This window comes from Chlorocebus sabaeus, chromosome 8, assembly GCF_047675955.1.
Source record: "Chlorocebus sabaeus isolate Y175 chromosome 8, mChlSab1.0.hap1, whole genome shotgun sequence".
NCBI lineage: Eukaryota > Metazoa > Chordata > Mammalia > Primates > Cercopithecidae > Chlorocebus > Chlorocebus sabaeus.
In genome coordinates, this window is record NC_132911.1 from 41,979,087 (window position 1) to 42,007,077 (window position 27,991).

A 27,991-nucleotide genomic window follows, 5' to 3' on the forward strand; every position below is an offset into this window, starting at 1 on the left:
CTCTCCTGCTGTCTGCTCGCTGGCCAGCCACCCTCTGGTTAATTTTCCTAGGGCATGCTTAGTTCCTCACTTCCCTGAGCAGAAATCTCCATGGCTGCTGGTTGCCTACAGAATTAAGTCAATTAAGTCCAAAATCAGTTTGGTGTTCAGAGCCCCCATAATCTAAATTCCAGCCTATGTTCCTCTCCCTGAAGTTCACTTCAGACAAGCTCAACTCCTCATTTCTCCCTGTATTCCCCTCTCTTGGTCCTCTAGATACTCACATCTCCATGGAGAGTGCCTTTTCCACACCTGTCCACAGTCCACATCTCACCCAGTTATTCTTTTCCTTAAGATTCCCCAAACCCTCTTGCAACTGAGTTCCACTACAAGTCTGCCCTTTTGTGGCCAGCTCCATTGTACCTCAGTACTTCTCGAAATGCCGATCATCCCATCAGACCAAGCATCCCTGTTCCTCCTTTTCCTGTTCTGGAGCACCTAGCCTTGTATGTTACAGGTGTTGTGTACATGTTGAACGAGTGAAGCAGAATTCCAAATGATTTTAAAATGTGAACATGAAAAAACGGGATACAGCATCTATATCAAAACCATTCCACTCTGATTTTGGAAAAACCGTGAAAAATATATCTGAATTTATTAAGTATAGTATAAAACAGGGTTGTGGCAACAGTAAAAATTAACATGGATTGCTATAAATATGCTAAAGCGTAGTTGTTCAAATGATACAATTCTTTCATGCTACTCTCAAGTTTATAAAGAAAAAGGATTTACACTTTACACTGTACACAAAAGGAATACCTTCCGAGAGCCGGGGAGTGGGTAAAGGGGAAGGAGACTTGATGTCAAGGGTGCTTTTGAGGAACATGACGGGCTGGCCAGCCTGCCCCAACGTTGAGGCCCTGCTGGGCTCTTGTGTCTATAAATATACTGTCTGTTTCTAATGCAATCTGTCTTTCCTGAAAGATCTTGTTATCTTTTACTATTGAGACATACTTTTATCTTTGTGGTCCTGTTTCCAAAGCTGCTCACGGTGACAGGTCAGGAGGTTGAGCTTTAGCTGAAAACAGGGTGGCATGGCCACTTTCTGCCCTGGGAGGAGGCATTCCTGGAAAGGCTAGTGTGCATTCATGTCTTCCCATCTGACAGAGCATCCTGCAATCAGACCAACTCCTGAAAACTTCCAAAATGGGAAGTATCTGGGAAAATGCACTCTTCCCTCTCCTATAGGGTCTCCTCCCGCTCCTGCAGTGTGGTGGGTCTGGAGATGTCTGTATAGAGAAGCACTCTGCCTTTGCAGTGTCTTCTGAAGAGGAAGAGGCGGGGTCTCATTTGCTTTTGAGGAGTCGGTTGTTCCTGGTCACGGTTGCATGTTGTCTTGAATCCAGTCTAGGTAGTTGGTGACCTTGGTGTACACACCCGGGACATCCTTCTGTCCACAGCCCAGGCCCCAGCTGATGATGCCCACCAAAGTCATGTGGCCACCATTCAGACACACCAGGGGGCCTCCCGAATCACCCTGCAAAGGAGATAGCAGGTTTAGTGTTTGCAAAAAAAAGCAGACTATCTGGAGAAAGTATGTGCAGCATGAACATTGTATTCTTCAAAATACAGCAAGCCCTTCAATAATATTCCATTCAATGTCATTTCATTATAACATTGACAAGAAAAAAAAATCAATTCCTGTCTGGGGACACTGTCTGCCTGGGTTTTGTCCAGGTATCCTGGTTTTCTTCCACATCCCAAAGCTTGCACGTTAGGCCAACTGAGGATGTGTCTACATGGGCCCAGTCTGAGTGAGTGTGGGTGTCAGTGGCTCTGCAATAGGTTGGTGGCATCTGTCCAGGGCTGGTCCTGCCTGGTACCCTGAGCTGCCAGGTGGCTCTGGCCACCCCCACCTGAGACCCTGAATTCAAATAAGCAGGTTGGAAAATGAATGAATGAATACAAAGTGTTATAAAGTAAAAATCTGTCTGGTCTATGATAAATACACGAATGAATGATGATAAACTGTGAGGTGTGGAGGCAGTCAGGGAGCCTGCCCTATTTGTGATTGTTTTTGAACTTCATGGTAGTAAGGTGTTCCTTACCATTTTTGCTTTGCAAACATTTATTCCCTGAATTAACCCACCACTATTTCGACTGCCATCACTCACTTATTCTCCAAAAATTGGGTGAATAAATACCATTTGTTTTTATTAACCTTTCTTAAATGTTGTATTTATTTCAATATTGAATGTTAGAAGTGTTTTGGATCTTTAGAAGTTTGATGATATTTTTATGACTAGAAATATTGCCACAAGAGCTTCACTCTTTTTGTCTTTTTTTTTTTTTTTTTTTTTTGAGATGGAGTCTCACTCTGTCACCCACCCAGGCTAGGGTGCAGTGGCGCAATCTCAGCTCATTGTGGCCTCCGCCTCCGGGGTTCAAGCAATTCTCGTGCTTATGGGCATGCACCACCACACCTGGCTAATTTTTGTGTTTTTAGTGGAGACAGGGTTTCACCATGTTGGTCAGGCTGGTCTCCTTGGTCAGGTGATCTGCCTGCCTCAGCCTCTCAAAGTGCTGGGATTATAGGGATGAGTCACCGCACCTGACCAACTCTTATTTATATCGATTAGCTGATGGTAAAATTGGTTTTGGAATTAGCTGATGGTAAAATTGGTTTTGTTATACGTCATTTCACTTAACAGTTGCAGTTTCTAAGAACCTGTTTTTCCTGGCATGCTGTTAAGTGGAGACTTACTGAAGAGTGGGAAAATGGTATCTCAGTTGTCTTGGTCCTCTGGAGGATTAGGCTGTATCTATTCTGGTAAAGTAGAGTTAATTACTCAAACGTTTCAGGCCTCAAAAACCCTGACTTGGCTCCACCACCTACTAGCTGAGCGGCCTTAGACTAATCATGGTGTTCTTATCGGTACCATAGAGATAATATTAATACTAACCATAGGGTGGTTATGGCATTCAGTAGAAAAATGCGTGAAAAGCAATGGAAGACATCTAGTAAAAGTCTTGGTAATTGTTAGCTGTTCTTAAATTAAAATGATTTGGTTTTGCTTTTAAGCATGCAGATAGATAATGGTTTCACTTTGGTACAACCTTTTTGTTTTTGGAGTGTAAGCTGGGTGGTACAGCTGAGGTTTCTGAAGTAACCATTCAAAAAGAAACTAAGTACTGTCAGGGAATCAGAGGGGAAACCGCTGATATGACTGCCTTGCAAAAACAAAGCCCACACATCCTTCAGTGCCAGAGCCTGGCCTCACTTCTCTTTGTATCTCTTCTACCCCCAGCCCCTGAAGAAGAGCTTGGCACACTGCAGACACTGAAATGTCTGAGGAAGATCAATTCCTTGGCTATGTGTAGGTCTTAATACCAGCAGACTGGCCTGTCCTCCCGCACCCCAGTATCTGGCTAATCATGAAATATAAGTACTAATTCTGATAAGGATGCCCACACAAAGGACTCCAAATAGTGTGCTTTCCCAGAGTATTAGGGCTGAATGTGAGTTTTGAAAACTTCTTTCTCGCATCATGTAGATCCTGCTTCCCAATAAGTTGCCTTCCTACCTTCTCCTTCTACAAAGCAGACTCCAATTCTCTAGCACCAACAGAGGCAAACACTTCTTTCTTTCTTTTTTTTTTTTTTTTTGAGACCGAGTTTCGCTCTTGTTGCCTAGGCTGGAGTGCAATGGCGCAATCTCGGCTCACTGCAACCTCTGCCTCCTGGATTCAAGCGATTCTCCTGCCTCAGCCTCTCGAGTAGCTGGGAATACAGGCATGTGCCACCACGCCAGGCTAATTTTGTATTTTTATTAGAGATGGGGTTTCTCCATGTTGGTCAGGCTGGTCTCGAACTCCTGACCTCAGGTGATCCGCCCGCCTTAGCCTCCCAAAGTGCTGGGATTACAGGCGTGAGCCACCACACCAGGCCGTGGCAAACATTTCTTAATTGTGTGGCTCTCACCATCACTTCAACAGTCAGTCAATTGCCTGGGCTGAAAGGAAATCCTGTACAGGTGGAGTTTCTTGTACAGATCCTGGGGAAATTTCCTGCAGTTTAAAGTTCTTAGGTTTAGGGGACTTTGATCTTCCTCCAGTTGCTTTATTCTCTGAGGCCCTCATCTAGAATCCCCAGGGGTATCGCTAAGAGGCAATCACTCTGGTGATAACTTTTTTCCTTGGTGAAGAACCTGTTGTCCCAGGGGCATTTTCCCCTGGGTTGTGCCCAGCATGGGCGCACCACTCCTGTTTACCTGGCAGGCGTCGTGCAGGTTCGCCTGGGGCCCGCCGCTCCGAGTGTCTCCAGCACACAGCATGTTGTCGGTGACCGTTCTGTTAAGTAAGTGTTGTGATGTGCAGCGGCTGGATGGGTACAGTCTGACATGAGCCTCCTTCAGCCGCTCCGAATAGACAGGAGACACTGAAAGGGGAGAACCGTCATATGGTTTTAGGGAAAGTTATTTCTAAACCTTTTAGAAAGAGAAAGCCAAATTTTCCAATAGCTAACATTGATCTAGATTCAACATATATTAGGTCGAATCCTATGACACTGCTGGTATTTTATCGTTTTGACCCACAAAAACAACAGGATTCCGGGACTGAACCCCCAGCCTCTCCCTAGTGGCACTGCTGATGCTTCGGACCAGGCAGGTCCCTGTTGTGGGGGACGGGGACAGTCCTGAGCCCTGCAGTGTGCAGCGTCCCTGGCTGCACTCACTGAAGGCTGGTGTTAACCCTCACCCTGAACTGTAACAACCAAAAATGTCTCCAGACCTCGCCAAACGTTTCCTGGGGGACAGAATCACCCCAGCTGACAACCATTTGTTCAATGGTATCTCATTTAACCCTCCTAATCTAATTAGGGAGATAGTTCTGTCTCCACTTTACCAATGAGGAAACTGAGGCTGGGAACAGTTCAAAATAAAAGTCCATGTCCACGGTCACATAGTTCAGCAAGTGGGATTTGAAATTGGGTCTATGCAACTCCAGCTTCCCAGAACCCACATGCTTAGCTACTGTACTCCACTTCCTACTCAGAACCTTCCCAACACCTGCAGCACTTTGAGGTCTTCATACTGTTGTGTTCTTTCCTGGCCTGCAGTGTCCCTGTGAGGCAGGGACAGCAGAGACAGACCCCCACTTCACAGGGAGACAGGGGACTGGTGTCAGTGCCTGACCTGGGCTGGAACCTCACTCTCCTGACCCCATTTTCCTCTGGTGGACCGCAGCCTCCCCTGCTGTCCTGCAGACAGGATGGGGCCGAGACATCCTTCCACTTACAGGCCTCATGCTTGCCGTAGCCGGAGAGCTCACACTCAGTCCAGTCCGGCAGCTGCAGGTCCGCTGGGGGGAGGCACACAGTGCGGACCACGCTGCTCTCCTGTGCACAGTGGGACGAATCTGATTTCAGCTGCAGTAGCGCTGGGAGAGAGAAAGGAGGAGTGAGCGGGCGTGAGGGCCACGTCCCTGGGAGGGGAGGAACACGCAGGAGGGGCAGGGGCTGGAGGAGGAGGCCCGTGCGTGTAAACACAGGTGAGTGCATGTGGGTGTGTTGTGTGATCTGAGTGTGAACTGGAGCCGGGAATGACGAGCTCTTACCAATGTCATTGTCGTATGTGTCATCATCGAATTCCTTATGGACAATGTATTTTTCTACTTCAAACTTCTGCTCTTCCTCACCAGGGACCACCCGGTATGTTCTGCCCAAGATCACCGTCAGGTGGTGGGGTGGAAACCTGGTGGAGAAACAGCCTTAGAATGCTATTTTTGCTGTGGGATTTCCCCTAAAGGGCTTGGTTTCTAGGCCTTAGAGGGTGGAAAAACCAGCTAGGTTTCCGAGCCCCTACCTCTCCTGGAAGCAGTGGGCGGCGGAGAGAATCCAGCAGGAGCTGATGAGTATGCCCCCGCACAGGAACCGCTCTCCCGGCGACCTCCTGTGCTTGACAAAGATGGCAGCCTGCCAGGGGTGGGAGGCGATGTCGGCGAAGAGCCCTCCTTTGATGCGAAACTGAGGCTGGCTGTACTGTCTCAGGCCGCAGGTGGCTTCGGAGGAAAGGATGAGGAAGCTGTCAGACCCACAGGCCTCCTGCATGTGTGTAGGTTGAGGGAGGGGGCCATCTGCGTGGCTGTAAAACCACAACTTTCACTTGGTGGGATCAGCATGCCAAGTGTTGTCCATACATTCTCTTTAGTTCTCACAGCAATGAGTTTCAGGAGGCGGAGACTCCTTTTTTTGGCCCAAGGTTGCAGTGGCACCCGGATTAGTTCCCAAGTATGTTTGACTCCAAAACTGGGGATCTGTCATCCTTCATTTCTTCTAATGTTTTCCTACAGCCATTTCCTGGCCTAAGAAATAAAGGATTGCAGCTTCCTTCTGAGGAATGTCTGCTCATTTCTTTTCCATCTGCCCAACCTTACGCATGCTTCAAGGCCCATGTGCAATCCTGCCTCCTCACAAAGCTTTCCTGACGTCCCCCCCCGCTCAGCTCTGAGGAGCTTAGGGACACGGACCACTGTGGACTCACACTAATGTCCTTGGGTGTGAGTTAGCTGGTGGTCTGTGTCTCATCGTCCCAATTAGACTTGTGTTCCTTGGGGAACATGGTTGATCTGTGTGTTCACAGGAGCTGATTAATAACCTACTCTCCAGCCATTTCCAAACTAAAGTTTCATTTTGTAGCAATATGCACCAACTTGAATCTCGTATCTCTCACCCACGTCGTGAGCCAGCTCCCCTGTGTGAACTAGGTCAGCAGGAAACGTGGGAGAGCTCACAGTGGAAGTACATGCCTTGGGGTCAGAGGGCATGAGGGCAGGCCCTGGCTTTACCTCCTGGCGCCCAGCAAGCTTGGGCAGGCCACCTGGCGTCTGGGAGACTGCTTCCTACTCAGTGAACTGGAGGTGGGAAGACCACCTCCACCACGCTATTGGACGAATGTGGTGAAGGCACTTTATTATCTAAGGAGCCATGCATGCGAGGCCTCCTCCTCATTCCCCATTACTCTCAGCATCACCAATAGAGGCGTCTAGAGAGAGTGGGGTAGAGCCTACTGACTTCTCAGAGAGGTTGCTGTGTTCTTTTCTTTCTTCTCGCCACTCCCCACCACCCCCATGCATGGGACATGGACACCTGTCCACCCACCATGGCTTCAGTCATGGAAGCCCCCTCCCCACCCAGCCTGGAAGTCTGGTAGGCACGCAGTCTGCACCGGACAGCCATGGAGGCCTAGAAAGTGGCGAGGAGATGATGAAGAAGGGAAACCAGGTGCAGGGAGGTGGCTGGGGCCCAGTCCTTACAGCAGGAGGGCACGTCACAGTACTCCCATGTCAGCCTGCGGTTCTTCAGCACGTGGCACCAGGGCTTGGCGTCCCCATCAGGATTCCTAAATGATAAGAGAGTTTAACGTTTCCTTTTTATCTTCTTCTTTTTTAATTTTTACAGAGATAGGGTCTTGCCATGTTGCCCAGGTTGGTCTTGAACTCGTGGGCTCAAGTGATTCTCCTGCCTCAACCTCCCAAAGTGCTGGGATTACAGGCGTACACCACCAGACCAGGTCAGGAGTTTAAGGTTTTCAATCCCATTTTCAGTCACATCACAGGCCATGTAAGAGTAGGAGACTCAGTAAACCGATGAAAACCACTGAGCTGGGAGGGAGGACGCCGAGTTCATCTTGACTTTGTGGCACACCCCCACCCTAGGAGAACTTCTCTTTAACTTTGTTATGCAATCAGTAATGCAGTGTTCTAATCTCATAGGGTTGTTGGGCAGAACTGTGTGAGCTGTCCTGTTATGGAACTCTTACAAATCGTTGGAATAAAGATGTCATGAGAACAACTGAGGACTAAATGGTTACAGGCCAGGACCCTTGGGATTTGGGTTGGAAAACTGGCAGACCTTCCTTTTCACAATAAGTGTTATTCTAGCAAGTGAAGAGGTTGGACTAGATAGTATCGATGGGTGTTTCCCACATACTGGGTCTGTCATGTAACTTGAGGCATTGAATCTTCCCCCATCTCACACCCTAATCCCACGTTCTGCCAAAACCTGAACCCCCCGCCCCTGTGCTACCTACCGGCAGTAATTATGTTTGCCCAGGCCCAGTGCCTGGGCATTGGAGTTCTGTGCTGTGTAAACCTTGCCTATCAGGATCATGGAATTCCACGGGAGGCAGGAGGCACCCGATGCGGTGAGGCTGTGGGTGCCACGGTAGGCTAACCCATTCCCAAAGTAGCAGTCACTGTTTCCTAGAAGAAAAGAATTCTCAAACTGAAACAAAAACAAATTCTGAAGCATGCAAGTCAGGGCTGGGGCTTGAAGAAGAGCTGCCGGCCGGGGAAGCTGGAGGCCACTAGCCTGGCACTGAGAAGAGTGTAACACCTCACACTTCCCCTTTTGTTGCCCAGGCTGGAGTGTAATGTGCGATCTCAGCTCACTGCAACTGCCACCTCCTGGGTTCAAGCGATTCTCCTAATTCAGCCTCCCAAGTAGGTGGGGTTACAGGCATGCGCCACCATGCTAGGCTAATTTTGTATTTTTAGTTGAGATGGGGTTTCACCATGTTGGTCAGGCTGGTCTTGAACTCCTGACCTCAGGTGATCCACCTGCCTCAGCCTCCCAAAGTGCTATGATTACAGGTGTGAGCCACCGCGCCCGGCCTGAGCCTTTTTCCCCTTCTTTGAGTCCTTTTACTTAGAGATGGCAGGGGGGGTTTCATCTCCACCAGAAGTGGCTCCCTAGATTGCTGTGTTGAGAGAGAGACTGGGGGCATCTTCAGGTTCAGCAGGAAGGCTGCTGAGTTCCATGAGTGGGGACTGTTTCTGGAGCTGCTTTGAAAGCTGGTAGGGGTTTCCTTGTATACACTTAACAGGCTGTGGTGAACCAAGGTGCTTCAGTAGGGCTGGGGTGGGAGTTATTTCTCAGACTGTGTCTGCCAGTGTCCTGAGGATCTGATGATGGGCTTGGGAAGGAGGAGGGGATGAGCCGTAGAGTGCTGCCTGTTTTCATCTATTTCCCCCATTTTTCCATTTTTTTCTCCCCACCTGAAACTGACAAAGCGTACTTCTATACATAAATACCATAAATGGAAGGGATTTTCAAGATTATCTAGATCTGCAAGTCCTCATTTAGACCAGATCATGGGGGATGGGGAGGATGCTTTAGAGTCACCATATAGTCTTCAGAGTCACAGGCATCACCTGTGGACTTGGGTGCTGAATGCACATAGCTGATGCGTGTTTATATATATCATGTACAAATTTAATATATGTGTGTGTTTTTTATATACACACACACACACACACACACATATTTATGTATTTATTTTGAGACAGGATCACACTGTCACCCAGGCTGGAGTGCAGTGGCACAATCATTGCTCACCACGGCCTCAATCTCCCGGGCTCAAACGATCCTCCCACCTCAGGCTCCCAAGCAGCTGGGACTATCGGCATGTGCCACCACACCTTACTAATTTTTGTATTTTTTGTAGAGATGGAGTCTCACTTTGTTGCCCAGGCTGGTCTCAAACTCCTGGGCTCAAGCAGTTCTCCCGCCTCAGCCTCCCAAAGTGCTGGGATTATAGACATGAGCCACTGTGCCTGCCCTAAAAATATTTAGAACTTAAAAAAATATCTTTGATAGTGCTGTGATAAATAATGTAATGATTTGTAAAAGCACTACTGAATTCAAAGTACCTTTCTGTAACTTAGGGTTTTTTTCTTTCTTTTTTTTTTATTTGAAACAGTTTTTTTATTCCATCGCCCAGGTTGGAGTGCAGTGACATCATCTTGGCTCACTGAAACCTCCACCTCCCAGGTTCAAGCAATTCTCCTGCCTCAGCCTCCTGAGTAGCTGGGACTACAGGTGCCTGCCACCACACCCAGCTAATTTTTGTATTTTTAGTAGGCACACAGTTTCATCATGTTGGCCAGGCTGGTCTCAAACTCCTGACCTCAGGTTATCCACCCGCCTCAGCCTTCCAAAGTGCTGGGATTACAGGCATAAGCCACTGTGCCTGGCCTTGTAACTTAATATTTTCTTTGTTCAATTTTGGAAGTTTGGTTTTTTTGTTTGTTTGTTTGTTTTTGCATTAAAAGGTTTGAGAGGGAGCAAAAGAGAGAGAAAGGCCCATTCACCCATTAATCAAAAAAGGGAGAATCTTCATTCATTCTCAAAAGGACTGAAAACCACTGATTCAGCCCCATCCTCTCCTCCATAGTGGAGGAAACTGAGGGTCAGAGTGTGAGGAGATCAGCTCCAGGTCAGACAAATAGCCAGTCAGAGGCCAAGCCCAGGCACAGACCTAAGTCCTGTCTTTCTTCCCTCTGCAACCAAAATGACTCACTCCTGGCCTCCCCTTTCCCCCCTCAGGTGCAGGAGGGCTGTCGGCCTGTCCTCCCAGACTCTCCTCCCCCAGGGACACTCAGGGAAAGGCGGGATGGTTGCCACTTACCCTCAGAGCAGGCGGGGGTGCTGCAGAACTCTGAACTGTACTTCCCCGCCTTAAAGACGTAGCACCAGGGCTTTGAGTCTCGGTCTGGGTTTCTGAAAAATCAGCCAAGGGAAGGGCCAGGGTAGGTCAAAGGTGAAGCCTCTCCTCTAGGACCCAAGGTTTAGTATCCTTTTCTGGAGGAATGGGGAGTGCTTTTTTTTTTTTTTTGAGACAGAGTCTCGCTCTTTCTCCCAGGCTGGAGTGCAGCAGCGCATCTCTGCTCACCGCAACTTCTGCTTCCTGGGTTTGGGCATTTCTCCAGCCTCAGCTTCCTGAGTAGCTGGGATTACAGGCACCCACCACTATGCCTGGCTAATTTTTATATTTTTAGTAGAGACGAGGTTTCGCCGTGTTGGCCAGGCTGGTCTTGAACTCCTGACCTCAGGCGATCCACCTGCCTCGGCCTCCCAAAGTGCTGGGATTACAGGCATGAGCCACTGCGCCCAGCCAGGAGTGCAGTTTTGGTTATACACTGGTAGTTGTATCATGTTAGGCAGGAGTATGATTTCGTTCCTGTGTTTACTTGGCGGTGAAGTATGGTTTAAGGAGTTGCATGTGGGTGCCAAGATGACAAGGCGTGGACTGGAATAGTCTTATGTGTCAACTTGGCCAGGCTGTGGCACCCAGTCAGTTAATCAAACATTCATCTAGGAGTTGTGAAAGTGTTTTATAGATGTGGTTAATACCTACAGCCGGCTGACTTTAGAAAAGGAAATTGTCCTAGATAATGTAGTTGGGCCTCATCCAATTACTTAAAGGCCTTAAGAGCAAATATGAGGTTTCCTGAATAAGAAATTCTGCCTTAAGACAGCAGCCTCAGCTCCTGCCTGCATTTCCAGCCTGGCTTACCTACATGTTTCAGACTTGCCAGCCCCCACGATCCTGTCAGCCAGTTCCTTAACATAAATGTCTTTCTATCTGGTGTGAAAGGAAAACAAATCTGGGGACCCCAGCGTCAGTGAGCCAAGGGAAATGTCAAGCCAGGAACTATGGCTAACCTGCCTCTCATTTTATTCCTCAATAAGGTAGTTGCAAAGGTGTTTTTTTGTTTTTTTGTTTTTGTTTTAATTCCCTACAAGGAAATTCCTTGTGGGCCTGAAGATCTTTACCCTAAAACAGTTCTGTTGACTTTCACCTTGGCATTGTCAATGGATAGCTGATCTTCCCAGGTGCAGGACAGAAAGTCATCCCTCTGCTTACCTGAGACAAATGCATATTTGATTGCTTCCTCTGCCCTATTGTTTATGTAAAAATGCAGATCAACTGAGCCAGACTCAATTGTGTGTTCAGTGAAAAACTGATCAAGGACTCAGAATACAGCCTTTTGTCTCTTACCTACCTATGGCCTGGAAGCCCTTGCTTCAAGTTATCCCACCTTTCCAGACCAAACGGATGTACACCTCACACATGCTGATTGATGTCTCATGACTCCCTAAAATGTCTAAAGGCAAGTTGTGCCCTGACCACCTTGGGCACATGTCCTCAGGACCTCCTGAGGCTGTGTCACAGGGGTGTCCTTAACCTTGGCAAAATCAACTTTCTAAATTGATTGAGACCTGTCTCAGATACTTTGGGTTCACACACACTCTCTCTCTTTTTCTCTCTCTCCTATCTCTCTATCATCTATCTGTCCGTCATCTATCTATCATCTATCATCTTACATCTACTATCTATCATCTATGTATCTATCATCTATCTAATCTATCATCTATCAATCATCTATTATCTATCAATGTATCACCTATCATCTGTCTATCATCTATCATCTATCCATCTATCATCTATTTATCATCTGTCCATCCATCCATCCATCCATCCATCCATCCATCCATCCATCGATCCATCCATCCATCGATCCATCCATCCTATATTGGTTATGTTTCTTGGGAGAACCCTGACAGATCTGACAGAATCCTTCCCCAGCCATAGCAGCTTCTTACGGGGGAAACCCTCCTGGGGGATGTGCCCTCACCTGCAGTAGTTGTGGTTCCCCAAGCCCAGCCTGATGGCGTCAGGCCTCCGCCCACTGTAGGGCTTCTGGGCCAGCGCACTGCTGTTCCAGTTGGTGCACTCGGCGCCGCTCTCTGCTGTGCTCCATGTGCCTCTGTAGCTGATGCCCTGGTCCTCGTAGCATGTGGCCCTGGTATCTGATGGAAAGCAGGGCACGGATGCCTCACATGGGAATCCCCTTTCATTCAGCCCTCAGGAGGCTCCCCTCTCTGCCCTGTCATCCCCCAGGCCTGACGCAGGCTGGCTGGGAAGCCATAGGCTGGGCGGTGAGGGTGCCAGCCTGGATCCAGGTTCACACCTGGGCTCTGCCTGCTGCCTGGCACTGTGCTTCCTGACCCATGGCAGAAGCGCCTTTGCTGTCCCTGGCCCCCACCCTTGGCCCTGCCATCCGCACCCTACCTTTCCTTCCTGTGGGGGAGAACTGGGGAGGTGGGATTTCAGCTCCTCTCACATGCTCCCACCTACTCACCTATTTCACAGTGCTTCCCAGCAAATCCTTCAGGGCACTGGCACACGAAATCTGAGAAGTACAGGGCCTGCTGGCAGGTGCCGCCATTGAAACACCTTGGCTCGCTGCAACCTGTTGAGTATAAACAAGGAAGCCCCTAATGACAGCCTCCCTCTGTGTGCTCGCGCCTTGGTTCCAGGAGCGCTGTCTACCACAATCCACACACACTCAAGTCCCGCAGTGGGCAACACGCTACAAATACTGTTCCACAGCCTACAAATACTGTTTTCATCCTGCCTTTGGGTTGAAAAAAATCCATGCATAAGTGGACCCTGCAGGTCAGACAAGTGTTGTTCAAGGGTCCCCTGTACTTTCAAAGCAGCTCCAAGGATGATGTGAGTTAAAATATTAAGAATGTGCTCTACGTGCCAGGCACTGTTGTACAGTCTACAAAAATTAGCTAATTTAATCCTCACAGCAAACCATGAAGTGTGTACTGTTATTCCTGCCTCTTTACAGCTGAGGAAACTGAGGCAATTGGGCATTTGCCCAAGGTCACTTGGTCTTGCTCCCTTTTCTGCTTATACCTTCACCTTTGCCTAAGGCCGAACAGGCCTGGAGGCTCCTTTTGAAGATTTGAACTTGCTGGGGACCATGAAGGACAGAGCTCATGAGACCGGACCCCTGAACTTGAAGCCTCAGCTTAAAGTCGATTTGTACTGGGCTTTTCTGTGTTTTTGTTTTTGTTTATGTTGTGTTGTTTTGTTTTGTTTTAGAGATGGGGGCTTGCCCTGTCACCGAGGCTGAAGTGCAGTGGCACAATCATAGATAACTGCAGCCTCCAACTCCTGGGCTCAAGTGATCCTTTTACCTCAGCCTCCCAAGTAGTTGGGACAACATACCAGGTCTGGCTAATTTTATTTTTTGTAGAGAGAGGGGACTTGCTATGTTGCCCAGATTGGTCTTGAACTCCCGAGCTCCAGTGATCCTCCCACTTTGGCCTCCTAAAGTGCTGGGATCACAGGCATGCGCCACCTCGCAGCCTCAGTACGTACTTTTGACAGGCACTGAGTGGCACTGTGCCCTGCCACTGTTGCACCAGCAGTATTCCACCCGGTTGCTTCTGAGCACGGGGCGCAGCCATGACTGATGTTGCTGGTATATCATCTGCGTTTTCTCATCTCTGCAGATCACTATGAGAAAAGACAGGCCAGCCTCATTAGAGTATGACTCAAGATGAAACGACTTACCACCCTTGGACCTACTGAGAAGACTCCCTCACTTGCTTTCTATAGACTCCATTGCATACTCCCTTATTGAAGAGGCACAACTGGAAGACAACAAGATAACGAATACTGGCCAGACATGGTGGCTCACACCTGTAATCCCAGCACTTTGGGAGGCTGAGGTGGGCGGATCACTTGAGGTCAGGAGTTTGGAGACTAGCCTGGCCAACATGGTGAAACCCTGTCTCTACTAAAAATACAAAAATTAGCCAGGCATGGTGGCAGGTGCCTGTAATCCCAGCTACTCAGGAGGCTGAGGCAGGAGAATCGCTTGAATGCAGGAAGTGGAGGTTGCAGTGAGCTGAGATTGCACCACTGCACTCCAGCCTGGGCGACAAAGCAAGACTCCATCTCAAAATAAAATAAAATAAATTTGCATTTCTTTTCTGAGCGCCATTGAGTACCTTCTCATATGATTTATTTATTTATTTATTTATTTAGAGACAAAGTCTTACTCTGTCGCCCAGGCTGGAGTGCAGTGGCACGATCTTGGCTCACTGCAACCTCCACCTCCCGGGTTCAAGTGATTCTCCTGCCTCAGCCTCCTGAGTAGCTGGGATTACAGGTGCCCGCCACCATGCCTGGCTAATTTTTGTATTTTTGGTAGAGATGGGGTTTCACCATATTGGTCAGGCTGGTCTTGAACTCCTGATCTCAAGTAATCTGCCTGCCTTGGCTTCCCAAAGTGCTGGGATTACAGGCGTGAGCCATTGCACTCAGCCTAATTTTTTCTTTTCTTTTTCTTTTTTTCCTTTTTTAGGGTCTCTGTTACCCAGGCTGGAGTGCAGCAGTGCTATCTTGGCTCACTGCAACCTCTGCCTCCCAGGCTCAAGCAATCCTCCTGCGTCAACCTCCCAAGTAGCTGGGAGTACAAGTGCACACCACCACACCCAGCTAATTTTTAAAATTTTTTGTAGAGGCAGGGTAGGGTGGGAGAGGCGGCGGGGGGAGTGTCTCACTATGTTGCCCAGGCTGGTCTTGAACTCCTGGGCTCAAGCCATCCTCCTGGATCAGCCTCCCAAAGTGCTGGAGTTACAGATGTGAGCCATTGCACCTGGACTTTTTCTCATTGTAATTAATCAACAAATATATATATGCATAACTGTCTACCAGAGTTTTTGATCCACATAAGTATTACCGCACAGAAATGATGCATTTTTGGCCCCAAAGAAAATTGACATTTTAGTTTTTGCAGAAAATGTGCTACTTCTCCAAGTATTTTTGGCATACTGAAAGTAGTTGAAGTACTCCCATTAATATTCTCACGCCATCTTTCTGTTTTCAAGTCAGAATGCCAACTTAAAAAACAACAACTTTACTTTCAGTTAATTAAAGAAGTAGCACGTGCCCACTGTAAGTCAGACCCTTGCTGCTTTTGAGGTCGCTGATGCCAGGATACCCTCGTAGGAAGCAGGAGGCCATCCAACAGTGAAGGCATTAAGAGTCGAGGTGTGACTCACTCCTTTTTTAACACCTTTACAAAGGGTATTGCGGAGTCTTCCAGACTCAAAGGAACTGGGTCGTGAAGGAGGGAAATTGAGGGCCTGGGTTAGTAGTTTTGGACCTGAAGCTGGGCCTCGCATTCCTCAGCCTTCTAGAGTCAACTCTAGGCGTGGACTTAGAGACCCCACCATGTCTGGGGGTTGCCTGGGTGGGACATTCCGGTTGGGACATCCCAGTTAGATCACCAGAGGGAAATGGATACACAGGGATGTTGTTACCAAAGCCGCTGGCGCCCTGTGGTGGGATCACAGCCTAGGATGAGACCCAGAGCATGGGGCTGGCCTCCGCCGTGACTGCCCTCACCCTGCTGCTGGCAGCTGTGTGGCCCTGGGCAAGCCACTTGCTCTCTCCTGGGCTCCGCCTTCTGATCTGTATAACCAGGATCTTGGGCTAGTGGCTGCCCCCCGCCCCCCACCAGGTTGTGATCCCTGACAGCCTGGCTCCTTGGGGGGACACCTGTTTCTGCTTCCCTCAGAATCAGAACCCGCCCTGTGGCCGCAGCTGATGGGAGAATGGTGCCGACACAGGCATCTCTGTAGAATCATGCTGCAATGGCACTGTCACACCGTAGGCAGGTGGCAGGTGGAAGAAGGCCTCATAGGGCCTGATGCACCCCACACCCCGCCCTGCCTCCCACTCCCATGACCCCATGTACCCCTCAGCTTCACCCGACCTTGGTAAGATCTGGCTCCTCTTCTGAATCGGGCGTGGATTTCCTGCCAAGAAACCAGAGGTGGAGGAAGGATCAGCACACGCCAGGTGTACTAAGAGTAAAGGTGGCCAACCCAGAAGCCCACAGGAACCTGCCGGCCAGATGCCCCTGCTCAGAGACCCCCTCGGGTAACTGGCCCAAGTGAAAGTCCATCTCCTGCCTTCTAGTCCAATTTTTCCTCTCCTTTCTGACTGGCACTGTCCGGAAGAGCTTTCTGCATGGTGAAAATATTTTCTGTCTGTGCTGTCCATGACAGAAGCGATACAGGGCCACCGAGGGCTTTGAATGTGGCCAGTGGGACTAAGAAACAATGTGTAACTTTAATTCTTTTAAATTTAAACTACTACACATGGTTAGTGGCCACCGTATTGGGCAGTGGAGTTGCAGCTGCCTGTCTACTCCACGCGGTCACCTGGGCTCTCCCCACTCTAGGGAAGAGGTGTGGCTAGTTTGGACTTCCATGAGGCCCTTTATTGCTAGGCATTTTCAGAGAGTGTGTGTAGCACTTTCATCTCAGCTAGAGAGTAGACACCATGAGGGCAGCTCGCCTCTGCTGTGGCTATTGGCACTTGCATTGCCTTTTTTTTTTTTGAGACAGGATCTCAGTTTGTCACCCAGGCTAGAGTGCATTAGCGCAATCATAGCTCACCGAAATCCCAACCTCCTGGGCTTAAGCGATCCTCCCGCCTCAGCCTCCCGAGTAGCTGGGATCACAAGTGCATACCACTACACACCTGACTAATTTTTAAATTTTTTGTAGAGATAGGGTCTCACTATATTGCCCAGCCTGGTCTCGAACTCCTGGGCTCAAGTGATCCTCCCACCTCGGCCTCCCAAAGTGCTGGGATTACAGGTGTGAGCCACTGTGCCTTGCCCTGCATTGTCTTTTATAAATACAGTCCACCTTATATCTGTATACAGTATATCTGCAGGTTCCATGTCTGTGTATTCAACCAAAACAGATGTAAAATATTCGAAAAATTAAAAATAATAATATAAGCCAGGCTTGTGGCTCACACCTGTAACCCCAGAGCTTTGGGAGGCCAAGCCTTAAGCCTAGAGTTTGATGCTGCGTGAGCTATGATTGTGCCATTGCACTCCAGCCTGGGTGACAGAGTGAGACCCTGTCTCCAAAAAATATATAAATAATACAACAATAAAAATAACACAAATTAAAAAATACATTATAACAACTATTTACATAGCATTAACATTATACTAGGTATTATAAGTAATTTAGAGACGATTTAAAGTATACAGGAGGGTGTGTATAGGATATGCAAACTCTGCACCATTTTATATGAGGAACTTGTGTATTCCTGGATTTTGGTATCCTTGGGGGTCCTGGAACAAATACTCCACAGATATGAGGGACAACTGTATTTTATGCATTAATTCAAATACATTCTTTAAAAACAGCGGCAAAAAAAGGCAGGCACAGGCAGGGAGTGGAATTAACTGCTTACTCAGGTCAAAATAAGTGCCTGGGCTCTGCACTGGGGCCCAAATACAGAGTCTGCTGTACAGAAGGGAGTGTGTGCTGTGTGCTCTGCAGCAATGCAGCCCTTGGTCCCTGTGCCTCTCTGCTCCCTGACAGTATTCCCACCCCCGTGGCCCGGATGGATGCAGACTCCTGGAGCCTCCGGAAGCATCGCAGCCTTGAGGGGCAGGACATAGGGATCCTGGACACCCACCTGGCTGGGCGAAGCAAAGACTGCTCCACACAGCAGCAGCACACAGCAGAGCCCTCTCTTCATTGCATTCATGATTGCTTCACAGCGTCCCTTAAATCCTGGAAGAAGAGAAAAAAAGAGCTTGATCACGTGGTGCAAGAAGTCCATGATGGCAACAGAGGAGGAGAAGTTGCAATGTTGTCCTGGCTGGCTTCCTCCAGCACCAGCCCCGTGGGAGAAACGCCAGACATACATCTAGAAGAGGATTCTAGAAACTACGTATTTTGTATTGTTGTAAAATACACATAACACAAAATTTACCACCTTAACGATGTTAAGTGCACAGTTCAGTGGAATTAAGCATGTCACATTGTGACCACCGATCTCCAGAACTTCTCCATCACCCCCAACTGAAACTCTGTAGCCACCAGAGAGTAACTCCCCATTCCCCATTTCCCCCCAGCAGCCACCCTGCTACTTTCTGTCTATAGGAATCTGACTGCTCTACATACATCCTAGAATTGGAATCAGACAGTGTTTCTTCTTTTGTGGCTGGTTTATTTCACTTTGCGAATGTCTTCAAGGTGTATCCATGCTGTAGCATGTCCTTTTTTTTTTTTTTCTTTTTTCTTTCTTTCTTTTTTTTGAGACAGGGTCTCGCTCTGTCATCCAGACTGGAGTGCAGTGGCACGAACACGGTTCACTGCAGCCTTGACCCACCAGGCTCAAGAGATCCTCCTGTCTCAGCTTCCCAAAGAGCTGGGACTTCAGGAATATGCCACCGTGCCTGGCTGAGAGAGAGAGAGAGAGAGAGAGAGAGAGAGAGAGAGAGAGAGAGAGAGAGAGTGTGTGTGTGTGTGTGTGTGTGTGTGTGTGTGTGTGTATGTAGAGACAAGGTTTCTCAATGTTGTCCAGGCTAGTCTCAAACTCCTAGGCTCAAATGATCCTCCTTCCTCAGCCTTTCAAAGTGCTGGGATCAGGCTTGAGCCACCGCGCCCAGTGTTTTTCCTTCCTTTTTAAGGTTGAATAATACTCTACTGTGGGATAGAACACATTTTGTTTATCCATTCATCTGTCAATGCTGGGAGATAATTTTGCCCAGAGATTTCTGTGGGCTGAAGGGCTAGACCATTTCTGCGACTTCTTTGGCAGCCCAGAGACCACAGCACTCTGGCTTGGTTTCCTGGATGGGCATTCCTGCCCTGGGCCTGGCTAGATGGAGCCGCAGTCATGTCCTCCTGGACTTCTGCAGCGGAAGCCGTCAGGATTTTATTGCCAGCACATCATACAGCCAGCCTGCCTTAGACTGCCCAGGTTCCTCCATGCGGGATGGAGCCGACTCCCCTGCCTGAGGGTCTCCCCACAAAGCAGAGGCCCCCAGCCCAACCTCCACCCCTCCCCACCACTCTGCCGAACATCTGTCTCCTTTTCCATAGACTGCAACAGATCTGGCAATGTGCATATTTGCAGGAAGGAGGGGAGGCATCTGGTGTTTGGTCGGAAGACTCAGATCTTCCTGGACCCCAGAGCCCCAGTTTCCATCTGCTTCTCCCCTGTGATCCTGCCCTTGGCAGCTCAAAGTAGGTTAGTCGGTCGGGTGTTATTTTGTGGTCTGGCGGCCTGCTCCCTCCTTCATCCACAAAAATTGAAGCATGGCATTTCTTTCCCTGACTCATTTCCCTTTGGTCACAACAACTTTAGGTCCCACCCTCCCGCTTCCCCGAGCGTCCTAAGGGCATGGAGGCATGCACAGGGGCTTCCAGGCCTTGCCTCCTTGCCTGGGTCCAGCTCTGGATCTTTGATCATTACTTTCAAAAGAGCTCCCCCGTGGGAGGTGCTGATCACCCTCCACGCCTCGCTACATTTCATGCCTGACGAATTCTCCCTGGGCTGCTGTGTCAGGCAGAGGGGTGTAGGGAGAGGGAGAGGGAAGCCTGCAGGAGGCTCTGGGTACAGTGATTCCAATGGGAAAACGTAGCCCAGAGGGAGGCTCACGAGCCTGGCACCCTCCCAGCCTCCCTGCACCTATCCCATTACAAGGGAACAGAAGTGCCGTCTCCAGCCTTTGCGCCCGCAGTGCCCGAGGTCTCCCTGCAGTGCGCTCTTCGGGGATCCCTTTCTGCCTGGGAGGAAGCAGCTGTGCTACTCCCTGGCTCCAGGCAGTTTCAGAGGAAAGGGAGTCAGGAGCCCAGGCCACCCAAAACAGGAGTGCAGGTCAGAAGCCAAGGCCACCCAAAACAGAAGTGTGGGGTGGAATCTTCTCATCACGGAGACTTACTCCAGATCTTCTCTTTCTCAGCTTTCCTCAAATGTCCTGTTTCTCAGAACTTCCCAAAATTCCTCTTAAATTCCCCTTTTTAATTTTATCCCATTACTTAATCTTGTAAAAATAGCTCATGTGAAACTCCCTCCCTATTTCTCCCTGATGTTCATGTATTTCTAGGTTACCCTACTCCTTACTCTTAAGTAAGACCCAAGGATGGTGAGAGCTCCCACCTCACAGGAATTCTGAATGAAACAACAAATGAGTGAGTACAAGGAACTTGACCTTCTTCATTGTGCTGTCCACACCACCCAGCCCTCTCGATAGGGTCCTGCACCCTAGCCTGGGATATCAATTTGGGTGTTTTTTCCAGATGCCCACCAAGATACTGTTTTATTTCAAGAACTCAAAGTCCTTCTAAACGGAATGCAATCCCAGATGCTGGGAAACTGCAATGTCAAGAGTGCAGTATGGACATGTTGGCATTGCCTGGGAACATACCCCTTTCTGGATAACTAAGGGTGGGGGGACCAGATGGAGGAGGAGCACGATCTAGGGCTGGTCCACACACACCACCGGCTGCATCATGTTCAACCCTTTTGCAACTGAACAATCTGAATAAGAGATAAGAGAGCAGGAACATATTTTTGTCTTTGCTCCTGAGAGAGTTGGAGACTTGTTTCTTCTCTTCCTTGGCCTCCCTGGACCTTCCTGCACCTTGAGCTGATTCAGTGCAAGTGAATCTCACCCCAGCAGGGCGATAGCTCTGTCTGCATCACGCAGAGGCGATTCGAGCAGCTGGAAAGGCCGAGTGGGGTAAGAGATGACAAAGAAATGAGTCATCCGGCCAGCAGAAAAACAGTGCAGTCTGAAAACAAGAAAGAGAGAGGAGAGGGAGGAAAAATGTGTCCTTGTTTTGCCTTCGCTGAAGAGGTGGGCGTCGAGGTCTGGGGGCAGTGCCGGGATGCAGAGCAGAGTGAAAGCCAGAACCATGGACTCAGACTCGGGACCGCAGGGCGCGGCTGGGATGGACTTTGGGCCTCACCGAAGGGAGGTCCACGAGTGCTCTGGCGAGGCCCGGGTGAGAGATGACATTGGCGGAAGGGATGGTAGAAGCCTTCAGAGGCTCATTTTTATAAATAGAAAGACTTCTAATTTTATTATGTGTTATCTCCCTTTTGCTATATTTAGTAGCTTCTCAGGATCATCAAAGAACTGAAAAAAAAGAAAAACAAAAAAAAAGGCAAATGAGAAGAAGGAAGGAAGGGGGTAGGAAGGGACTCACAGAAAGACAGAAAAGGGAAAAAAAAGAAATGATAAAAGAAAGGAAGGCCCCAAGGTTGACTGACTTTTGCTGGGCTGGAATCTGGAATCACTATATGAGAGGAGAGGTGGAATGCTGGTCCCCAAGACCGCAAGGCCTAGCCCTGTCAGGCCACCCTAGCACACAAAGTTGATTTTTTTAGATTTGCAAAAGGCTCCCTCTCTGTTGGATGAAGTTCAACAGTCTCAGGTCATGGCAGGTTGACAAAGAATCTGTGCAAATTAGAAAAAACAGAGTCCATGGGTTGGCTAATAGAGTGCAGCCTGGATCTGAAGCATGTGTGTGCAGGCACCTGTGTGTAGGACACAGTCAGCATATCCGTGCTTGGTCGGCCCTGTCTGCTTCCAATCTGCGTGTGCGTCCTGCAGAGCAGCTCTGACCTTCCTGCCTGGAAGCCGTGTTTGGTCTGTTGGCTGTAGCAACCGGAGTGACTCTGTTCCCGGGCCCCGCCGAACAACCTGTGAATGATGACTGTTCTCGGGGAAAATAGGAACAATAGTCTGGTAACCAGGAAGTGGGGTACTGTGCTGTAAGCTCCCTTTCCTGGGAGATGTACTGTTTCCCAGAGCCAAGGATGTGTGCCGTTTTGGCTGAGAAATTGATGATCATGCTAACCAGAAAGGTGGTGTTCATTTCTGTGGTGGCCACATGGGGAAATGATGGTCGACTGGGCACAGCCCCTGGAAAGGAGGACGCCAACTGGAAGAGGGACAGGGGAAAGTCGGTGGGGTGCTGTCTCAGCGCCTGTGTATTACTTCTCCCTCTATCTGCTTCTACCAGCCCCACCTTCCCTCCATAAAAACCAGCTCCTAGGAAAGGAACTAATCAGCTTATTCACATAAGATAAAAATGACTGAAAAAAAAATTAACGTGCTGACCTTCGAAAAAGTATCTATATTTTGAGACATAAAAGCTCCTGCCAGCAATGCAAAACCAAGTGGGCTGGATGCTCCAAGGTTGCCTCTGGGGCTGACATCCTGTGGTTTCTGTTCTGTTGTGAGGACATGTGATATAGGGAGTGTCACATGCGGTATAAACTGGGAAACTCTTACAAATGGCGCTATAGATCTATTGTTTCGATTATATAGGAAAGTGAGGCCTCATGAGGTGGTTCACGCCTGTAACCCCAGCACTTCGAGAGGCCAGGGTGGGAGGATCACTTGAACCCAGGAGTTCGAGATCAGCCTGGGCAACACAGTGAGACTCTGTCTCTATTTATTTTAATACAAAAACATTTTTTAAAAAATAGATTATATGGCCAGATGCGGTGGCTCATGCCTGTAATCCCAGCACTTTGGGAGGCTGAGGCGGGTGGATCTCTTGAGGTCAGGGGTTCAAAACAAACCTGGCCAACATGGTGAAACCCCATCTCTCCTAAAAATACAAAAAAATTAGCCGGGCATGGTGGCAGATGACTGTAATCCCAGCCACTCGGGAGGCTGAGGCAGGAGAATCGCTTGAACCCGGGAGGCGGAGGTTGCAGTGAGCCAAGATCATGCTACTGCACTCCAGCCTGGGCGATACAGCAGGACTTCATCTCAAAAAAGATTATATAGAAAAGTGACTTGCAATACAGGAACTGTACACATGTAGTCAATCAATCAAATTGCAAACAGTGCAGTCACTCCAGATGTTAGTGAACTGGAGAATTATAGTCTGTACTCTTGCCAGCAAGAAGAAGGCAGAAACATGAGCAAGCTAGAGGAGGAGGGAAATTGCAAGGAAAACACAAATGTAAATTGATACCATTATCAAATGTTGCACCACGTGCAAAGTTTGCTACATTTGTCTTTGGTCAAGGAGATTCTTAGGTTATTGTTGCTTTGCAAAAGGTCTCTCTGAAAACCTGAGCAAGAGAAAGTCAGTCTCCAAGAGTACCAATACCCTAAAATGACTCACGGGTTTAAAACAACACACTCTCCACTGCCACCCCTGCCACAACCACCATAGCCCAGATGGATGCCAACAATTAAGAAAAGAAACGACCAGGATTCCTTGGACTAGCAAAGGCACGTTTCTAGAGCAGGACGAGAGCCGAAGTGTGATGCTGGGAGAGGAACTAGCCTTGGAAAGGGTGGCGTGCTCCCACGAAAGCACCCCTTTGTTCGGGACAGGAGCTTTGAGCCTGGTAGCTCTCATCTGACTTCTCCAGGCCCTGTGTATTACAGAGGCCATGATCGCAAAATAAAAACCGCTTTCAAAAACTACCATCACATAAGTAATTCTTAACTTTTTGAAAAGGTGATTTGCTATAGGCTAAATGGTTATTTTCCCTCTCTTAACAGAACATTTATATCCAGGGGAGAAGAGAGGAAGAGTCTGTGAGTCTGTTTCTTATCTAATTTCGCCAATTCCAATAAGGTGAAGAGAATAGAATCATCTCAGAGCTGGGTGTGGTGGTTTGCATCTGTAGTCCTAGCTACTCAGGAGGCTGAGGCAGGAGGATCACTTGAGGTGAGGAGTTCAAGACCAGCCTAGGCAACATAGCAAGACCCCGTGTCTTCAAAAGAATAGAATCTTTTCCTGGCACACCCTGTCCCCTACCCATCAGAGCAGAATTTTCTCCAAAGCATCTTCCAAATGTAGGCATATGGCCTGTGTCTAAGCTATATGGAATTAAACTCAGAAAAACCTAGAGCAGGCATGCACAGCTGTCATCTCCTCGATGCCCCACCCTCTGCCTGGTAATCCTGGTTATTTGGAGGAGTGGGAAATGTTGGTTTCCGGTCTAGGAAAACAGAAGTCTATCCTGCCTCCTCCCACAATCAAAACAGAAGAAACCCTGTCCTAATAAACTTAGATCCTTCTGAAGCAAACACAAGGTCCACCTGGTGAAAACTAAATCAGTCAGTACAATAAAATGTTAACCGCAAAGTCTGCATCTAAACAAGCCCTGAAATCTAAAGTGAATCTAAATGAGTGTCATCTTCCGTGATGGAGGTGGTTCGTTCCTTGGGTTCCTTCCACTCCCTAAAGCAAACATCACCACAAGGTAATTAAATACTCAATGATTTGACAATTCTCCAGCCCAACTCCACATTTCAACACACTTGAATTAGGAAATACTGATCAGAAACTTTCATTGTATTGTTACATGACTTTACCCACATTTTACTGGCCTTACATGAAAGTAACATTATTGTTGCCTGAGAAATGTACACGGATTAATGCCACTCACTCAACAGGTATTTGAGTAGCTTCCACCTTTCCAGGCACAGAGTTTACAAAACCCTTTCACATCCATTAAGTAATCTGAGGCAATATTATTACCTCTTTTTTACAGACGGAAGAACTGAACTTCAAAAAAGTGTAAGGGGCTGAGAGCAGTGGCTCACGTCTGTAATCCCAACACTTTGGGAGGCTGAGGAGGGTGGATCATTTGCATCCAGGAGTTTGAGACCTGCCTGGGCAACATGGCAAAACCCCATCTCAACAAAAAATACAAAAAATTAGTTGGGCATGGTGGTGCATGCCTGTAGTCCCAGCTACTTGGGAGGCTGAGGTGGGAGGATGGCCTTAACCTGGGTGTTTGAGGCGGCAGTGAGCTGTGATCATACCACTGCACTCCAGTTTGGGTGACAGAGCGAGACCCTGTCTCAAAAAAAAAAAAAAAAAAAAAAAAGGATAAGGGTCGTGCTGTATGGTGACACATCCTGTGAGAGCTGGCATCAGGACTCAAGCCCAGGAGACATAGTTCTCTTACCCCAAACCTAACACTCTTTCCACTATTCTTCACTGTCTATGTGACACCGAATTGTAACGTTCTTTTTTTTTTTTTGAGATGGAGTTTCACTCTGTCGCCCAGGCTGGAGTGCAATGGAGCAATCTCAGCTCACTGCAAACTTTACCTGCTGGGTTCAAGCGATTCTCCTTCTTCAGTCTCCCGAGTAGCTTGGATTACAAGTGCATGCCACCATGCCCAGCTAATTTTTGTATTTTTAGTAGAGACAAGGTTTCGGCATGCTGGCCAGGCTGGTCTCAAACTCCCAACCTCAGGTGATCCGCCCACCTCAGCCTCCCAAAGTGCTGGGATTATGGGCATGAGCCACCACACCTGGCCATAACGTTCTTAATGTGTTCCACGTGGTATACAATAGCAGAATGCCACAAAGAAGGGGCGTGGTCACTGGATTCTCAACCTGGAAATCTAACTGCATTTACAGTACAGGTCCTGTGTGAGCAACTCACTCTCTCTGAGCCTGTTTCCTGGTTTTTGTCATGGGCTAATCATTTCCGTCTTGCTGAATTGTAAGGTAATTAGAGAAGCAGCAGCAAAGTCCTTCCCCCACACCTGGGTGCACGGCAGGAACAACCTGCACCTACTGTCATGAACATCCTTCTTCAGCAAAAGCACTGAGGCTTCCAGCTTCTCCCTGGAACAACTTGAAGCTGCTGATGCAGAGGAGATGCCATGCTCCATGGGGTCCTCAGGGATCCCTGTTAATCCTGAATCCTGCTTCCTAGATCATCTGACCACTTGTGTTAGTCTATAACCAATTCTCTGCAATTGATGTAGAATTTTGTGCCTTCATCTGTGTTCGTAGAACAGTATCAACAGGAACCATTATTTCCTAAATACAGGGTGGTGTCTTTAATCTGGTTTTTAATCTCCTCTTTTATTTGCCTTTCCCACACCATGCATGCAGAGGCCACTGTGGACTCCCAGCAGAAGCCAGAACTAGCCGCTGAGATGAGACAGCTGGGACATCAGGCCATATGTATTGATAAGGCCCATCTGACCAGGCCACACTATGAAAGTCAGAGGCATCACATGAGAGAAATAAGTAAATTGGAGCTTCCCAGAAAAAAACCCTTCCCTTTCTCTCAGTACCCCAGGTGGTAGACACTGGCTCTTGCTACAACAAGATAAAATACAACAAGTTTCTCTTTTCTCTTTTCGGTGAACATGACAGAAAGAGAATAACCAGCAGAAATCAAGTTGACCAGTAGTCTCTCTTTCTTATTTATTTATTTATTTATTTATTTTGAGACAGGGTCTCGCCCTGTCACCCAGACTGGAGTGCAGTGACGTGATCACAACTCACTGCAGTCTCAACCTCCCGGACTCAAGTGATCCTCCCACCTCAGCTTCTCAAGTAACTGGGACTACAGGTGCATGCCACCATGTCCGGCTAATTTTTTTTTTTTTCATTTTTTTGTAGAGACAGAGTCTCGCTAGGTTTGGGACCCAGGTTGGTCTCGAACTCCTTGGCTCAAGCAACCCGCCCACCTTGGGCTCCCAAAGTGCTGGGATTACAGGCAGGAACTGCGCACCTGGCCTCTGTTAGCTCATCCATACTGGGTTACCAGGTTTAGCATCCCCTACCAGTCCCTGTCCCCTGCCTTCTGGAGACTCAGCTAAAATAAAACTGCCCACATCAAGAGTCCCATCTATGGGACTGGAGAAGCTACAGGGGTGTCCTCCTCCGAGCGCCTACCAGACCCCCACCTCTCCCCAGCAGGTCTCAAGCACCCATGTGAGCTGCTTCTCTGTTAAGCACTCACAGACAATGATCTACCCGTGCTATCTATTCACCATCAATGTGTATGGGGCACCAGCTGTGCCCTGGCACAGGCTCTGGCCATGCAAAGACACAGCTCTTACCCTGAAAGAGCTCATAGTTAGGAAGGGGCCTGATGAATAACTAGACACTCAGGGTACAGCAGAGCAGTGCCATACCACGCAGCAGGCGGGGGATGGGGTAGGCTTGGAGTGGAATGTGGGGGAGGTTATCCATCCCAGGCTTGCTGAGGTAGGGGTGGTCAGGCAGGCTTTCTGGAATGCATAACACAGAAGCTGTTCCGGGAACACACGAAGGAGTTAGGCAGACAGCAAAGGGGTCTGCTCCGGACAGAGCACATCCCCACAGCTTAGGCCTGGGCCACAGCAAGCACAGAGCCCCTACCCATCAGCACAGGCCCCGACAGCAGGCAAAGGTGAGAGTCGCTCACGGGCTCTCCTGCCAGGGTGTCCTAGGAGGACGTGTGCTTTGGAATCTCTGAGTGTTCTAAGGATCTAGGGGCCTTTGGAGGAATCCAGCATGGATTCTCTAATGCCTAACTATATGTTAATGGAATATTTGTGACTACATAATAAACACAAAAGGCTCTCAATACATAGGTCTCCTGGTATCCGGATTCAGCCTAGCCCGGAAGTGATCACTTCAGAGGCTCCAGGTGGAATCAGATCTTCTGATCAATCCTCAAAAAACTTCCCCCAGCCACCGGTGCGTGTGTCAGGAGCATCACGTGGCCACCCATGCGCGTCGGCTGGGCCTGTTGGCCA

The 27,991-nt window shown here is 48.6% G+C and overlaps 1 protein-coding gene across 1 annotated transcript in view; it reads right to left on the minus strand.

Moving 5' to 3' along the window:
- Positions 1 to 601: 601 nt before the first annotated feature.
- Positions 602 to 27,991, minus strand: part of PLAT (plasminogen activator, tissue type) — a 32,243-nt gene continuing 4,853 nt past the window's right edge. Inside the window, exons 2-14 of the mRNA XM_007962322.3 lie at positions 18,140 to 18,237; positions 16,407 to 16,449; positions 14,000 to 14,137; positions 12,966 to 13,076; positions 12,459 to 12,633; positions 10,448 to 10,539; positions 8,069 to 8,240; positions 7,293 to 7,378; positions 5,843 to 6,038; positions 5,595 to 5,731; positions 5,277 to 5,417; positions 4,250 to 4,416; positions 602 to 1,516 (exon numbers count right to left, since the gene is read on the minus strand). Coding sequence (XP_007960513.2) covers positions 1,358 to 1,516; positions 4,250 to 4,416; positions 5,277 to 5,417; positions 5,595 to 5,731; positions 5,843 to 6,038; positions 7,293 to 7,378; positions 8,069 to 8,240; positions 10,448 to 10,539; positions 12,459 to 12,633; positions 12,966 to 13,076; positions 14,000 to 14,137; positions 16,407 to 16,449; positions 18,140 to 18,211 — 1,689 coding nt within the window. The 5' untranslated portion in view covers positions 18,212 to 18,237 and the 3' untranslated portion in view covers positions 602 to 1,357. The remainder of the gene's footprint in view (positions 1,517 to 4,249; positions 4,417 to 5,276; positions 5,418 to 5,594; positions 5,732 to 5,842; positions 6,039 to 7,292; positions 7,379 to 8,068; positions 8,241 to 10,447; positions 10,540 to 12,458; positions 12,634 to 12,965; positions 13,077 to 13,999; positions 14,138 to 16,406; positions 16,450 to 18,139; positions 18,238 to 27,991) is intronic.